General features: G+C 39.5%; 1 protein-coding gene across 1 annotated transcript in view; it reads left to right on the top strand.

Moving 5' to 3' along the window:
* The first annotated feature begins 257 nt into the window (after positions 1–257).
* Positions 258–17,314, top strand: part of LOC149207179 (uncharacterized) — a 44,257-nt gene continuing 27,200 nt past the window's right edge. Inside the window, exon 1 of the mRNA XM_089395668.1 lies at positions 258–495. Coding sequence (XP_089251794.1) covers positions 391–495 — 105 coding nt within the window. The 5' untranslated portion in view covers positions 258–390. The remainder of the gene's footprint in view (positions 496–17,314) is intronic.

Raw genomic sequence — 17,314 nt, 5'->3', positions numbered from 1 at the left:
TAAACCATATATATATTTTTTTAATTTTTAACTTTATCTATAAATAATAATACAAAAAAACATAAACTGACCTATTTTTTGCACTTCAATGAAAAATATATGATTTCTCTTGATATTAAATACACTTCTATCTTATGCATCACATCACAACTTTGTTTAAAATTACTGGTTATTATTATTATTTTTTTAATTTATTTTTAACAACATTAACATTATTTAGGCCAAAAAGTTGAAACTGGTTTTCATTATATGCAAGGACCATTAACATTATTTAGGCCAAAAAGTTGAAACTGGTTTTCATTATATGCAAGGATCGAGAGGAACCAAAGACGACTAAAATTGTGACACTACACGCCACAAGGTAGGGCGCAAAAAAGCAGAGGCAAAAAAATGGTGAAGGTGTCGACATTCGCAGCGATGACGCTGGGCGCTTTCATTATCTTACAGTCGATGGATAAACTCCACGTCTGGATTGCTCTCCGTCAAGACGAAAAGGTTTTAATTTCTCTATACCACCTGTGCTTAAGGTTTTGTAAACTTGCGATTTTCCTCGTCTGTGGTTCTAATATCGAGTACAACTCTCTTATAACTTAATTCATCAGATACCTGAGCCCTCAATGCGAAATTGTGATGGTTTCATAACGTAGCAGTGCGTGTAACCAGATAGTGACCGTCTATTTTGTTGTTTAATCTTCTTACGACTGAACTTGCTGGGTTTTATACACCTGGAATTCAATGTTCTTTAGAGGGTTGCATTCTGTTTTCAATTCCTTGTAATCATTTCCCGCTCTCGTGATTTATGTTGTTAGTCTTAGGGCTCCAATGCGGACATTGATTGTATTGTACCGTTGCAAGCGCTCACAATTGATAGATGTATTAGAAGACTGTAAAGCTGAATTGGGTTGAGGTTCTTATCCCTGATCTAGGTTGGTATTGGGGCTGATTGTTCATCAGGGGGAACCTACGATTTCCTGTTTGTCAGCAGAGCGAACGGCGTACTTATTATCCTCGATAAGTTTGGAAGTCAAAGTTCTGACATTGAGCATCTGGGCATAAATTTAGCTCTATGCCACAAATGTTAAAATTTATTTTTAATAATGATTTTGAGCTGGAGAAGCTCAGAGTATCAAACCTAACTCTGTGTTTATTAGGCACACACATACTTATTGTGGTTTCGGAGGTTTGCACCAGATGCATATACATTTTTGATCATCGTGTTTATCAAATCTAACTCTGTGTTTATTAGGCATCTATATTCTTATTGTGGTTTGGGAGATCTGCACCTGCTGCATACAAATTTTTGATCATCGTGTTCTATCTGCGTACATCACACATTGCGATCTACTATTCCAAGGGCACTCGCCAAACCCCCAAAAGGTTTCATCCCTTCGATAAAGGGGAAAGGATGAAACTATAAAACGTTAAAAAATCAGTTTGTTTATGTGTGCCCTGAGAGAGGGTGAAGTGGGTTCATTAGCATGACTGGTGATTAGTTGCTGGTAGCGCCATTTACTAATGATTATCTCGTTTAACTATTCTCTTGTATCTTTGCCAATATCAGTTGTAAAAATTCCATCAGACTCTATGGACTGTAATCTTCTAATAAAGTTTAATCTTTTTGTAGGTCGACAGCCATGTAGAGAACAAAATGACCATATATATATCCCCCTATCTCAGTGGAAAATCTATATCGAGGAGAAATGGATAGGGTTTGTGACTTCCAAAAAAAATGATTCCAGATGACCGAAGATTAACACCATCCTTATTTGGGGTTGAAAGTAGCGATAACACACACTAAAATGGCCAGGCCTTCCTGAAGTATTGAGGCTTCCATATGATTCACATGCCCTCAATATAAACTTGTGACTTTGGGTGTACTACGAATATGAAGCAAGTTTTTCACAGGGTCAAGTAGCATCTTGATTAGTAGGTTTTCTAATAAAAGGACACTGGGTTATGCTTCTGAAAATTACAAGGTAGATATGGCTTAAAATATTTTATAACTTTTTTTTCAAAGATAAAATGTTTTGTAACTAATAAAGCATATAGCACCATTTTTTTTGCATGGCTGCGAGTAGATATATACTCTTATTTTTGCACCTGGCATTCTAGACAAAGATCAGAGACATGATATCGGGGGAATGTTTTAGGAAACTTTTAGTGTTAAAGCTCCATTCTAGAGATCTTGTCCTTTAGGAGATCATGGTGTATTTGGGTATTTCCATCCATCATCAAAACTAGGATACCTATCATAACCTAGGGTACATAATATTGTGGCATATGTTGAGAATTCTTTGTTTATAATGTTACTCCCGTAGTTATATATTTATTGGGCACACATCATTGTTTCATACTTTACTCACTTTTATGTAATGAATTGTTTCATTGTTCCATTCTTTACTTGTTTTTAAGTAGGGAATTGTTAATTAATTGATAATTTAGGGTTTAAACCTAGGATACCAAAAATGTCCCTCCCAACACCCTCAGAAATGTTGTTTAGCATTTCGAAATGAAAACTTATAAGATTCGACATTCAAATGTCAAAGATATGTTTCCTAGGCGTTTCACTTTTTTGGAAACGACGGATCTCAGTTTGAAAATGTTTTAGGCAATTATCCAAGCGTAAATTGCAAAAAATCGGGAACAGATCATTTGTTTGACTTTTTTGCATGGGGAAAAGACCAAGTTGAGGGGCTCGCCCTCCTCTTAACCTATATCACTCATTAAAAGGCCCATTTACCCTATTTTCATGCCATTTCATTGCTTTGAGGAGGCCGTCATTTCCCTGCTTTGGAGGAGGAGGCCATCTCAACTTGGAGGAGAGCTTGGAGCCTTGGCTATTGGTGTTTCGAGCTTGGTTGCTAGAGCCTAGAGATCGTGCGGAGCTTGGAGATTGGAGATATTTATAGTTTGCTCCTTTAAGTTCTAATCAAGATCAAGCTTGAAATTTGAAATATTGAAATATAAATTTATAGATTATGTAACATGTTGCTTGTTGAAACTTGAAATATAAATAAAAATAGTTTTAAGATTTTTTTTAAATTTTATTTTATAGTTTCCATTTACATCATCATCATGGCATCTTCAAGTCCATCCATTTCTAATGAGGAACAAGAAATTGAATTGGCCCCTAAAGTTGATCCAAAGTCACCACTTTGGAAATATGTAATTGTTGTAGGGAAGATCCAATTAGGGGGATCATTGGTATGAGTTTGCAGTGAGCGGGAAAAGGAGTTTAAGGGATCATACACTGGGGTTAAAGCACATTTACTTGCGTTAAGAAATAATGGTCTTCGAATTTGCAGTGGCTCACCTAAAGAGAATGGAACAAAGGGAAAAGGTTTAAGCAAGGGAAAAATTGCAAAATATCAAAAAGAACAAGAGGAGGCGAATGCTAAAGTAGATGAGAAAAATCATGCCTCTCAATTCAAACAACCATCAAGGTTGGGAGCATCTTCATCAAAGCCTCCACTTCCCTCTTTTGGAATTGGCAACCTTGGTTTAGAGTAGTATAATTTGAGACCGCTTGAAAAGAGTTTTAATAATGATGGTCGAGAGAAGGAAAATGCAGCTATAGGTCAATGCATTTATGCAAATGGCCTTCCCTTTAACCTTGTGCGATCTCCTTACTGGGAAAAGATGATCAAAGTAGTGAATGAAGCCTCAAAAGGGTACATGGGCCTTGGATATGAGAAGGTCCGCACTACATTGTTGACTGTTGAGAAGTTAGATTTGGAGGCTAAATTAAACCCCATTCATAATTCATGATGCATTTCAAGGGTGTCCATTTTTGATGGATGGAAAGATCAAAGGAATAGGCCTTTGATCAATGTGATTGTTTAGAGCCCAAAGGGAGAAAATTTTTGAAGGCAGTGGATTGTGAGGGGCAATTGAAATAATCCCAATTCATTGCTGACATCTTGATTGAAGTAATTGAATTGGTGGGTCAGAAAATGTTTTCCAGGTAATAACTGACAATGCAACGGTGTGTAGAGCAACAAGCTTAATTATTGAAGGCAAATATCAACACATCTTTTGGGCCCCTTGTGCTATACATTCATTGAACCTCATGTTGAGCAAGATGGGGCTCAAATTGAGTGGATTCGACTTATTTTTGAAGAGGCAAAAGAAATTCAAGCCTTTGTCACAAACCACCACATGTCCCAAGGCATCTACAAGGAATTTGCGAAGTTGGAGCTCCTTAAGATACCTAAAATTTAAAATTTATTTCATAAATTCTAATTTCTATGTCTCTAAATTCAAATAGGTAAATTGGATTCTCAAATAAGTCGTGATTTGGTCTCCACGACGGGTGCTTACTCTAGTTATCAGTTGAAGGCATGTGGATTAGGTGGCCATCTGGCCCATAATATAAATCCTCTTGCAGGTCAGCATGCTCAAATTAATTCTAGCGTGATGGATGTACACACTGGCTTTTGGTTATCATACGAAATCCCTCTTTGGGCTTGTAGTTTCATACTGAGGCCTCATTATTATGAAGAGAGGCATACATTGAGGATGTTTGAGGGTGGCGTCATGACCAGTGTGAATACTTCTTTAAGCCTATTTCCAGACCTGGTGTGACACTCTGCAATTTCATTATTGATGTTAGTTATCTTCTGTGTCTCCCTTGTCGCCATTCTTGCCTTCTTGATTATATCCATGAATTCGTTGGCTGGTGCATACATTGGTCTGCATTGGATTTCACAAAATTGGAGGGTCAGTGTTGCCATCCTCCTTTGGTTTGGCAATTTTCATCCTCCCGCGCGAGCATGGTGGATTTGGGGTCTCAACTAGCCTTCAAGGCTCTCTGTGATGGTTTGCCTCTCAAGGATGATGCTCTGCTTCCTCTCCGTAAGCAGGTGATTTTAATTGCACCTCTGTCTTATGGTTGCTCTCTTCCAGGTCTTGCCTTTGCATGCTTGGCCATGTACATCTCAGGGCTTCCATTGATGCGTCATGCCCTACTTGGCTCTAGTTTGTGGATTTTCTCAGTTTGTGTTTAGTTCATGTTTTCATTGGGGATGTGCTGCCTTGGTTTACTGGAATGCTTAGTAGTGGTTTGTTGGGGATGCTCCATTGTGGTTTGTTGTGGTCACTCTGTGGTGGTTCACCATGGCTACCGAGGTTGTGGCTTGTTTGTGGTCCATGGGTGGAGCTTCCACATGTGGTCCATCACCGGTGATTTGTTCCATGGCTCCTCTAGGTTACTGCATGGTCTTATTTCATGTTTTAATAATTGTTGGGGAGTCCAATATTGCCATGGTTAAGCCAAAATGGCTCTGTGGAACAAAGCATTTATAATTTTTCTCTCTTGCAAATCCATGTTTACAGTGGCAATTTTTTCTCTATGTCTATCAAACTGTTGAAAAGAGATATCTATAATCTCAAGACTCTCAATGTGTTACTGGGCTAGTTTCTCGGCGGGAAGACCATTAGCATAGAGAACCATTTCTTGTAAAGCTCTATTTCGGTAATAAAATGGAGAACCTTACACAGAAAAGTCATGATTCGTGACTCATATTAGGTATTTAATCAATTATGATTTTTAATTTATGGAAACGTTAGCACTTACAAGTTGCCGAGACTTGTTTTGCTTCTCACATCGTAGCCTTAACAAGGCTTATGTAGGTGAAAGAAGCATTACAATCAATGGTACGCCGTTCTCTTCGGAATCAATGGAGGCAATTCTAAACTGAAAGAGCACAGGTAGTGAAAAGGTTGGTTGTTTATGATGAATGGTGGGATAGGGTGGAATACCTCTTGGCATTTACTAAGCCAATTGTGTTGCTATGCATGTTTGACACAAATATGCCTTATTTGAGAGAGGTGTATGAGGGCATTGACTCCATGATAGAGAAGATAAGGGTGGTTATAAATGCCAAGGAGAAGGACCCAGATGAAGTCTTTTACAAAGAAGTAAAATATATATTGACCAAAAGGTGAAACAAGATGACCACCCCATTGGACCTTTTGACCTATGCAGTGAATCCAATATATTATTCTGCAGAGTTGCTAAGTAATCTAGAAAGAATTGCACCAAACAAAGACCTAAAAGTATCATAAGGATTTAAGAAACCTTAGAAAGCTATTGTAGATCCTGATATTGAGATTCAGATTCGTTTAGAGTTTGTTCATTTTGTGGAATTAGAGGGTTTGGGTGTAGATCTTGATTCTATGCGGGACAAGACCATATTAAGTCCAATCGATTGATGGAACTACTATTGTGGGGAACTTCCACATATCCAAAAATTAGCCATCAGGAGCTTATCACAGGTTGCTAGTTCCTCTTCAACAGAGAGGAACTAGTTCCTCTTCAACAGAGAGGAACTAGAGTACGTACTACATATGGCTTCATCCATTTGGTGAAGCGAAACAGATTGGGCTCCAAGAAGGCTAAGGAGCTAATGTATGTTCATTGAACCTTTGCCTTCTGTCGCACAAGAGTGACAAATACGAATTTGGGCCCACCAAACTACGGGATGTGGAACTAGAGTTGCCTGACTTGGATATGATGTTGAATGCTATTTATCATATGACTTTGTTTAATGAGGAGGCACCAATAATTGCATCTTCAAGTGGACATGGCAGCAATGCTCCACTCCCGAAGAGGACTCAAAAGTTGATGTGGATATTAATTACATGGATGAAGACATATTTGATGATATGTAAATGTAATTTATGATGATGTTTTAAACTTTTGAACAATGAACATTGAATACCATAATATGTCATATGATAGTAGACTATCAGTCATAGTTCATTTTGTAATTTGTACTATGTAGTGTGCATTATTAATTTTGGTGATGATGTTGATGATTGAAATTTGAAACAAAAACTTGATGATATGTTGAATGTTATAATAATCATTGATGATGATGATGATGACAATGTTTATGTTGAATTGATGATGATGATTTGTTTATGTTGAATTCATGATGATGATTATGTATTTTTAAATATAAAATATAGATTCGAAAGGATGAACGGTAATATGAAATTTTTATTTTGTCTAATATATATATCTATCGTTTTCTTGTCGTATCATATCTGGTTTTTTTTGAAAATTTGCCGTATCTGTTTCAAACCCCATGTTTGTATTCGTTCCCGTATCCGTTTCATGGCAACTTAAGGTTTAAATTAGTATTGAGCTTGCTTGGTGTAGATATCCAGAGTTCACTTGATGATCGAACATGAGTGCTAAGACTTGGTCTAGAATAAAACTTGTGCACATATATTATGACATTTCAATTTTTTTTTGGAAAGTATGATTTTATAAGCAGACCCAAAAATATGGTTTTCTACCAAGGGAGGATTTAGGAAGTGTAATCGATCTTAAAACCCTCAACCATGGGTCCTTGTCTCTTAAGTGTGCGTCCTCTAGTTCAATGCCTGTTGCCTATAGGTAAATACTAATTAGCAAGGAAAATGTTTCCCAATTCTTTTTTATCACAAAAATTAGAGGAAAGACTATTATTTATAATTTATACATTTCTACAAGCTAAGGTGAGAGGAATGTTTGTAGAAGGAAACGGATTTTTAAACTTATAGAGGCAACGTAATTCTACTGCAAGGAAATAATAAATAAGTAAAGCTCTCAAGATAGTGCCAAGAATTGTTTAACCCTGAATTATTCTTGAATCTAATCAATGAAATAAGCGTAAGAAAAATGTTTGGAGCATTCAAACTTGATATTAATCTCAATTTTGCTGATATAAAAGGTTGTATCAAAAGATATTCAAATAAATCAGATACACAAAGCTAGCATTATTGATAATGGCAGAATTATCTTATGTTCGACTCTGACATCCACTTTAAACGTTAGAAAACCAACAACAAAAATTGTTAAAATTGACAACTAGGGCCAAACTCCATATGGGTCACCTTATTTATGGCAGCTGATATTTTCCTGGATTCCTCTCTCTGAGAGGTGTAGGATTGATCTAAAGATCATCCGATTTTGACATGCATTTATGGAGATATGAATTTATTTATATTATTGACAATTTGTCAAGGTTGGCCAGCATGCAAATTACCCCCAGCTCAACCTCAACGTTGCATTTAAATAGAGGAGACGTCAAGTCATTTGAGACACAATACTCTTGATTTCTCTCTCCACTCGTTTGGGTTTGTCCTCTCACAAAGAGAACGTGGTGGAAAAAAAGGTCAAGAGGGAGACCTAGCCGCAGTTAAGGAGGAGGCCTAATCCGTAGCAAAAAGATGCCTGATCAGCAGTGAAGTGCAAGCCCTATACGCAGTCAAGAAGAGGTCCTATACGCAGCAAAAGGGAACCCTAATCTGTTGTCTAAATAAGCCCTAATCCGTTGTAAAAAGGATGCCCTAATCTGCAATCAAGAGGCCCTAGCCGTTGTCAAAAGGAAGGCCCTAAACTATAGTCAAGAAGAGCCCTAAGACGCAGCAAGGAGAGGCCCTTAACCGCAACAAGGAGTCTTAACATAGCGAGAATAAGCCTGGAAGGACATTGTGTTTGTTGTAGGTGACAATGTGACAAAAGAGGCTGTTCAAGGCATGTTTTAAGGACTGCTTGCAAGATAATGAAGCCGCAGTCATAAGTTGAAGAGATCAGCGTAGGGCTGAATAGTATATGTGGATTGGATGCTAGTAAGTGCTGACAACAAGCCGAGTTCTTGTAGGCTTGATACTGCTGATTTGATGATGCTTGTAAGCTGTTCAATGGAGGACCATAGGCCTAACTTGCTGCTGGTCTAGGCCACAGGCCATAGTCAGCAACAAAGGTTGTTCTAAGGGTTTCATTAAGGGTATCAAGCGAGACTTGACAACGTGGCAATGGTGGAGTCTCACCTTGGTGCACCACAACCTTTGAAGGCCTGTATCGTTGACTGTATGGAGGATGAGGGCTGAAGATCGCTGCCCTAACCAGTAATGCAGCAAACCATAGTGCTAACATGTTGCAACAGTGTTTAGTGAAGGGCTACTATATTGGTGAATTCCTAAAGGGTATGCTACAACACTCTTAGTGATTGTTTGAAGACTGTCATAAGAATTCAGGGTTACATCAAGTGCCCTAACTAGAACAATCATCATTAGCAGAATGATATCAATATTATGAGCAACATTTGGGCTGACTGAGCTATAGCTGTTGGAGGCTGAAGTTGACTAGGCCTGACCAAGTCATTTAGAGGAAGATTCTGTCCTGTTTGACCAGCATTGACTTCTCTAGTCAATGCTTTACTGCTGCTGTTATAAAATATCAGATTTGTATATTTGTACTATCTCTCTCTTTCTGCTGAACTATTAAAGAATATAAGAAGAATTGATCAAGGGTATCCCCACATTGGGGTTTGTCCCTGGCTGGTGCCACATCTAGTGTCCACTTGTCTTGGCTTGTCTTCTGCTGTTTATGTTTACGTTCTATTTGCATTTTCACTGTCATGCTGATGTGATTGCTAATCTGGATATTGATGTTGGGCTAGTAAGAAAATTGAAGTAAATAGCTCTAAGCATAGAACATACCAAAAATCTAACATGGTATCAGAGTTGAGGTGAAGACAAAGCCCAAGCAAGAGTGAAAGAGAAATCACCGAAGAGAGTTGGAAAGGACAAAAGGCTCAATGGGTTCCTCATCCCATTTCCCGGTGGTAGACAAGCTCTTTGAAAAGTCTGACTATCATGGATGCAAGATGTCTCTTGGTTTGACATTGGAAGAAACAAGAATGGTGGAGCAAGAAATGCATTTACTAGGGCAACCCTACTGCATTCTCTGCTCATGCCAAAAGGAGATTCAATGCAGGAACTAAAGGTCATTCCCATGGAAAGCCTGGATCTAAAGGAGGAAGGAAAGGCAGATGCTTTTCTTGCAATAAAGTTTGGCCACTATGCAAGGGAGTGTCCAAATAGAAGGGACACATCACATGATGATCACAATCATTCCAGGGGCATCTTCAACAACAATGATCGAAGGAATGACAGGTACAATGGCAAAGGAAAAAGGAATGTAGGACATCAAGGAAATGGTCGACCCTCCAAGAAAGTAAGGAACTCTAGGTATGAAGAATCAAATGTTGTTAGCAATAAGCAAAATGAGTATTATCTTATATCGACCCTCTCCACTACCTCTCCTTCGGACATCTTGGGGAACTGGCTTATTAATAGTGGTGCTTTAAGGCACTTCACCGGATACAAGGAAGCTCTCTCTAATCTGATAAGAGAAAGAAACAAACTTGGAGATTATTCTTGGAGACGATGCCACCTATCCCGTAAAGGGTGTAGGGAATGCTATCCTTCAATTGAATCAGGGTAACACGATTCATTTACAAGAAGTTCTATATGTACCCGATCTCAAGAGGAACGTGGTGTTCATTTCGGTAATGGATGACAAAGGTTACAAGGTGGCATTCATCGATGGAAAGGTACGTGTTTGGAAAAGGAATTTTAAAGATGCTTTTACTCTTGGGTTCAGGGTTGGCACTTTGTATCAAGTTGCAGGGAGTCCATTGGGGGCCATGTCTTGTGACACATCTCTACAATCTGAACTATGGCATCGGAGGTTTGCCCATCTTAATTACAAGGCCCTACCCGATGTGAGACAGATGGTGAGAGGGATCTCTAAGTTCAATGTAGAGCATGAAGGTGCACATGCCGAAAGAAAACTTACAAGGGGACCGTTCCCCTCAAGTAATAGCAAGACCACAGATATATTGCAGTTGGTCCACTCTGGGATATCTTGTATGATGCTCGTAAGCTCTTGGAAAGATGAAGTAAACCCTTGGTTCCGTCATTTCAAAAACTATGTGGAACAACCCGAGGGGTTTGAGGTTCATGACCGGGAATCTCATGTAAGCAGGTTGAAGAAAGCTCTCTATGGGTTGAAGCAAACACCCCGGGCTTGGTATGAGAGGATTGATAGCTATTTGATGAAGCTGAGATTCACTAGGAATGAAGCTAATCCAAACCTTTACTTTAAGGTTGTGGATGATAACCCTCTCATATTGGTACTTTATGAGGACAACCTCTTTTTGACAGGTGCAGACCCTTTCATTTACAAACATAAGGGGGAGTTGGATTTCGAATTTGAGATGAAGGACCTAGGGCTGATGCACTACCCCCTAGGGTTGGAGTTCTGGCAAAAGCCAAGAGAAATTTTCCTATCGCAAGGAAAATATGTTGTGAAGATATTGGACAAATTTGGGATGGTGGACTGCAAGCCTGTGACTACTACGATGGAGCTTAACTTTAAGAAGTTATGCGGTAGTGCTACCAGACTTGAATTGGGAAATGCTTCTGAGTATCGTCAACTTATAGGAGCACTGATGTTCTTGGTGAACTCCCGTTTGGATATATGTTTTGCAGTTAACACATTGAGCCAATATATGGTTGAGCCTCTTGTGGTGGATCGCAAGAGAACTTTTGGGCGCTGTTTCTCTTTGGGTCCTGCTTCGATATCCTGGACGAGCAGGAAGTAGAAGTCGGTTGCTTTGAGCACCGCTGAGGTCGAATACATAGTTGTAGCCTGCGAGTATGGCCTCCTGTGACGCTGTCTGGTCGAGGAAACTCTTCAGTGAGCTGTTTGGACATGTGTTGGATACCACTGTGATCCTCGGCGACAACTAGAGTGGGATTTGATTATCAGAGAATCTCGTGTTTCATGATCGCTCCAAGCATATAGACATTAGGTACCACTTTATTCGGGATATGGTACAATGAGGAGCAATAAGGCTCCAACACATTGGGACTGATGAGGAAGTCGTCGATATTCTAACGAAGCCCTTGGGAAAGGTCAAATTCTTGACTTTCCGAGAATGACTAGGAGTCGTGGAGAGACCCTCTTATGAGGGTCCTGTATGATATGGATATTGAGTTCTGGAAGCTCCAGGGGGCTTGGGGTGCTTCTTGGAGTGATGAGCAACCATAGGGTGAGTGGTTCAGCCTTCCCCTAGTGGTTTTCTATGTAGGCAGAATGAGTGGTTTATCCTTCTCTTGCTGAGACACAATCATAGGGTGAGTGGTTCAGCCTTCCCCTGGGATACCCCTTGGCAACATGTAGACAGGCTGAGTGGTTCAACATTCCCTTGGGATACCCCATGGTGACATGTAGGTAGCCGTAGGATGAGTGGTTCATCCTTCTCCTGCTGAGACATCCTACCCATGCAGTCTGGGACTCATGGGAAGTACCTCTCATTTGGCCAATGAGTAGGGAAATGAGGATAGGGACCATAGTACTACTGATGGACATATCGTGTACTACCGTACTCCCTATGCTAGGATGACCTATATTGATCTGGGATCAATTGGAACTGACTTCGGGTCAGTAAGAGTGGTATGAGGCACTCTCTTTTATCTGGGACTGACTTCGGGTCAATAAGAGTGGTATGAGACACTCTCTTTATATGGGACCGACTTCAAGTCAGTAGAGAATGGTATGATACATTCTCAATCACTTCTTCTTCTTCATAGTTCAACAAAGCAGTGCATTGATGGTAGAGATAGTACCGACTGACAAATGGATTAGCAGATGGAGTTCTCCCTAGTTGAGAGGGAGTGTTAAAATTGGCCACTAGGGCCAAACTCCATATGGGTCACCTTTTGATATTTTTCTTGGATTCTTCTCTCCGAGAAGTGTAGGATTGATCTAAAGATCATCCGATTCCGACATGTAGTTATGGAGATATGAATTTATTTATATTATTGACAATCTGTCAAGGTCGGCCAGCAAGCAAATTACCCCCAGCTCAACCTCAACGTTGCATTTAAATAGAGGAGACCTCAAGTCATTTGAGACACACATCACTCTTGATTTCTCTCTCCACTCGTTTGGGTTTGTCCTCTCACAAAGAGGACGTGGTGGAAAGAAAGGTCAAGAGGGAGACCTAGCTGCAGTCAAGGAGGAGGCCTAATCCGCAGCAAAAATAGGCCTGATCAGTAGTGAAGTGCAAGCCCTATATGCAGTCAAGAAGAGGTCCTATATGCAGCAAAAGGGAGCCCTAATCTGCTGTCTAAAGAAGCCCTAATCCGCTCTAAAAAGGATGCCCTAATCTGCAATCAAGAGGCCCTAGCTGCAGTCAAAGGGAAGGCCCTAAACTACAGTCAAGAAGAGCCCTAAGATGAAGCAAGGAGAGGCCCTTAACTGCAGCAAGGAGTCTTAACATAGCGAGAATAAGCCGGGAAGGACACCGAGTTTGCTGTAGGTGACAGCGTGACAAAAGAGGCTGTTCAAGGCATGTTGTAAGGACTGTTTGCAAGGTAATGAAGCCACAGTCATAAGTTGAAGAGATCTGACCTTAAGGCTAAGAACAGATCAGCATAGGGCTGAATTGTATATGCGGATTGGATGCTAGTAAGTGCGGACAGCAGGCTGAGTTCTTGTAGGCTTGATACTGCTGCTTTGATGATGCTTGTAAGCTGTTCAATGGAGGGCCATAGGCCTAAATTGCTGCTGGGCTAGGCCACAGGCCATAACCAGCAGCAAAGGCTGTTCTAAGGGTTGTCTAAGGGTTGCATTAAGGGTATCAAGCCAGACTTGACAGCGTGGCAATGGTGGAGTCTCACCTTGGTGCACCGCAGCCTTTGAAGGCCTGTATCGTTGACTGTATGGAGGATGAGGGCTGAAGATTGCTGCCCTAACCAGTAATGCAGCAAACCACAGTGCTAACATGTTGCAGCAGTGTTTAGTGAAGGGCTACTAGATTGATGAATTCCTAAAGGGTATGCTACAGCACTCTTAGTGATTGTTTGAACACTGTCATAAGAATTCAGGGCTACATCAAGTGCCCTAACTAGAACAGTCATCATTAGCAGAATGATATCAATATTATGAGCAATATTTGGGCTGATTGAACTAGCTGTTGGAGGCTGAAGTTGATTAGGCCTGACCAAGCCATTTAGAGGAAGATTCTTTCCTGTTTGACCAGCATAGACTTCTCTGGTCAATGCTTTACTGCTGCTGTCATAAAATATCAGATTTGTAATTTGTACTATCTCTCTCTTTCTGCTGAACTATTGAAGAATATAAGAATTGATCAAGGGTTCCCCACATTGGGGTTTGTCCCTGGCTGGTGCCACATCTAGTGTCCTCTTGTCTTGGCTTGTCTTCTACTGTTTATGTTTATGTTCTATCTGCATTTTTACTATCATGCTGATGTGATTGCTAATCTGGATATTGATGTTGGGCTAATAAGAAAATTGAAGTAAATTGCTCTAAGCATAGAACATACCAAAAATTTAACAGAAATTCACTCTTAAATCCAGTAAAAGCTCTATAAATGTAAGCGCCACTGCATTTATTTATTATTTTTAACAAAAACTTTGTAATTTATATTATCAAAAATGGTTGTAGCAAAGTTAACAGCACTCTTTAAGGCATGCATAATGTCTTCACAATTCACGCTGTTTTCACAGGTCCAAAACAACATACAGAGTTTACATACATCTAGTGGCAAAACTCCCAGTTCTTATTGTCACTGTATAATCTATAAAAGATACCTAAGATACTGATAAAATTGTAAAACATAAACTAGCAGAAGGTGTGGTAGTTATGAGCTCTTCGACTGAGGGTAGTGTGTACTGACTTCTGCTCTCCAATTTCCTTATATTTAAGAAGGTGGATCACTGTGTCCTTGCCCTTGGGTTCCCCTCAACCAGATAACCATTGATTAGAAGCCACAGACTGTGCATCTTTGTTCAAATTCTCCACTCTATTTTTTTTTATAAAATTGCACTCTGCCTCTAGAATGGCAAGTTGTTGCTCAACTTGTACCAGAGTACTCATAATAGCTGCAATTTGTGAGATACACGGCTGCTTATATTCATGCAATTTAGAGGTAAGAGAGAAAATGGATGCTTTGTTTCTTTGAGTCATTTTTTCATGTGTCCTAAGAATCCTCCTAGGCTCTTGTAAATCACAGTGAGCCATGGTGTTTAAACCACTTAAGCAAGATGAAGGGAAAAATGGCTCTTTACGATGCTACATAGCCACAAACCTGCACCTGAATAGTAATATGTTTGATGAGAACCAACACAGTGCTCAGAGAAACTCCCCCAATACTCAGAGTCAAGAGTCAAGACTCAGAATGACAACATCTGCAACCAGAGAGCAGAGTATGGAGCTTTCAACTCACTAATTAAGTACCTAATACAGCCTTCCCCAGATATTCAAAATCAATTCCACATTGACAGAGACAGGGAGTGACTACTGTGCTAACAACCAGCTCCTGTAAAGAAGCCAGACTCAGCTAACAAAGAACAAACAAAGTGATAACAGAACCAACCACCAGTCTGAGAACCAAAGAGAATTCTCAGCGAGGGCACTTGAACAGGGCTTCCCACATTCTTCCCACCACACAGAGGTTGGACTGTCCATTATGTCACCTTGCTCAGGCTGTATTAAACCTCTGCCTTCAATAACTAGCATCCCTAATAGATCAAAAATGTGTGAGGGAGCCTTGGGTTGTGTCAAGTTTATTGCTTTGCCTTGAGGAGGGACTGGCATGTGAATGACATGTTGTGGTACTTGTCATGTGATGAAGGTGTGGCTTGGATGGTTAATTGGCCACTAACCCAATGCTCCCCCATTTTTAGCCTTGTTGCCTTGTTGGCTTACATGTCGCAATTAAAACCCCTTAATACTTGATAAAAAGAAGTTATTTGGATTCTTGTGGCCTCATTTTGAGCTCAAACCAGGATAGAGGTGAGTTTATAATCAACCAGACGGACTTTCATATTCATCAACTAGATGATTGTACTAGAATCCCCACTATTGTTAATGATTGAATTAGTTCTTCCATTGCTAACCTTTTTTTTCAAAATTAATTTCTGTGGTTCACAGAACCCAGAGATCGGTGACCACTATGTTGACGGAATATTTGTACCAGGAAGATCCACCCAAAGGGATCAACTTCCTGTCTGCTTAACCACGGAGCTTGTCCCTAAGAGTGTCGAGAGAATTGAACCCGTGACCTCTCAACAGCAAAGGTGCTTTAACGACAACTTCCATTGCTAAACTTAACCCCTAGAGCAATGAATAAGTTTCTACTTGATTGTTGGATGAAGTTCCCAATCGCAAGGCATAGGACAATTCAATATTTTTTTCTTGATTAGTGAGGATTTTCCCCTATGCCTGCTATCCCTTGCTGATTTATTAATTAGAAGAATGATTTCTTTTGGATTGGAAAAAATAACAGAGAGATATTGCCCAAAAGGTTTCTTACAACAGATCCCCTACCTCATTCTAGACAATGAACTTATATATAACCCAAGAAAACAATCTCTTTGTATTCTTTGGAGATCTTTGTGTTATTTTCCAGAGAAAATGTATCATCTCCCTTCGTCATTGATACTTAACAACTGTGTGCACGAATTATGCAATGATTAATCTACATCCAAATGAAAAGGAATACAAGACACCAATTATGAAATGATGAATCTGCATCCGAATGAAAAGAAATACAAGACATTTGTCTTTTATGTCGTGATTTCATTAGTAAGTGGCCATAAAACTAACATGCCGTTCATTATGCAACCAAGCACGCACGTGCACACACACACACATGTATGTATGCTTTCTTTTGGATTGGAGAAACACATATAGACAGCAACAAACGTTTTTCTTACAACAAATCCCCTACTTCATTATTGTTGAGAATTAGAGCTTAGACATGAACTTCCTCACACGTTGAATCTAAGCATTCAAGAAGTAGATCGAGATATTTTTGAAAAAGGAAACAAGAATGTTTCTGAAAAGTAATTTTATATTTGGAAAAATAATTTTATTTTGTAATCGCTTAGTAAAAAAGTGGTAGTCTTAGATTTTATTATGAGATTGTATCTCATGCATGACCTAGACTAGAAGAAACCTTAAAATAGATTCTCTGCTAAAAGTATAAAGACATGACAAGGTAGAGACTTTCTTACACACTTGAGTAGAGCAAGTTGAGTGATAGAGAGGGAGAAAGGGCAGGCAACGAGGAAAGTAATTTTCGATATTGTGTAGTCTCACATGGATGTAAGTCACAAGGTTTGGGTTCGAGTTTGAGTTTGTCAATGACTAAGTTCTGTTTTGGGTTCTAATTTTCGTATATGGTTATGTTGGGGTTCAACTATTTACATTTTTCAAATATATATATATATATATAAAATGTAAAATGAAATATAACATGAAAGAATAAGAAATGAGCATCAATACACACATGTAAGTAGGAATCTTAATTAATAATCATAAAATACATTTGAATAACCTAATCATGATCAAATCCAATCGTTAATCACCAAGGTCATGATAGGCTGGCAAGGGCTTAGACTTACAACCTATATGAAACGACGAGGCAACTTGACCCTGGGG

Source organism: Pinus tabuliformis, chromosome 1_2, assembly GCF_031772625.1.
Source record: "Pinus tabuliformis cultivar Carrire ecotype Pingquan chromosome 1_2, CPIR1, whole genome shotgun sequence".
Taxonomy (NCBI): Eukaryota; Viridiplantae; Streptophyta; class Pinopsida; order Pinales; family Pinaceae; genus Pinus; species Pinus tabuliformis.
Note: the sequence above shows the minus strand (reverse complement) of the source record. Positions and strands in the feature narration are given on the sequence as shown.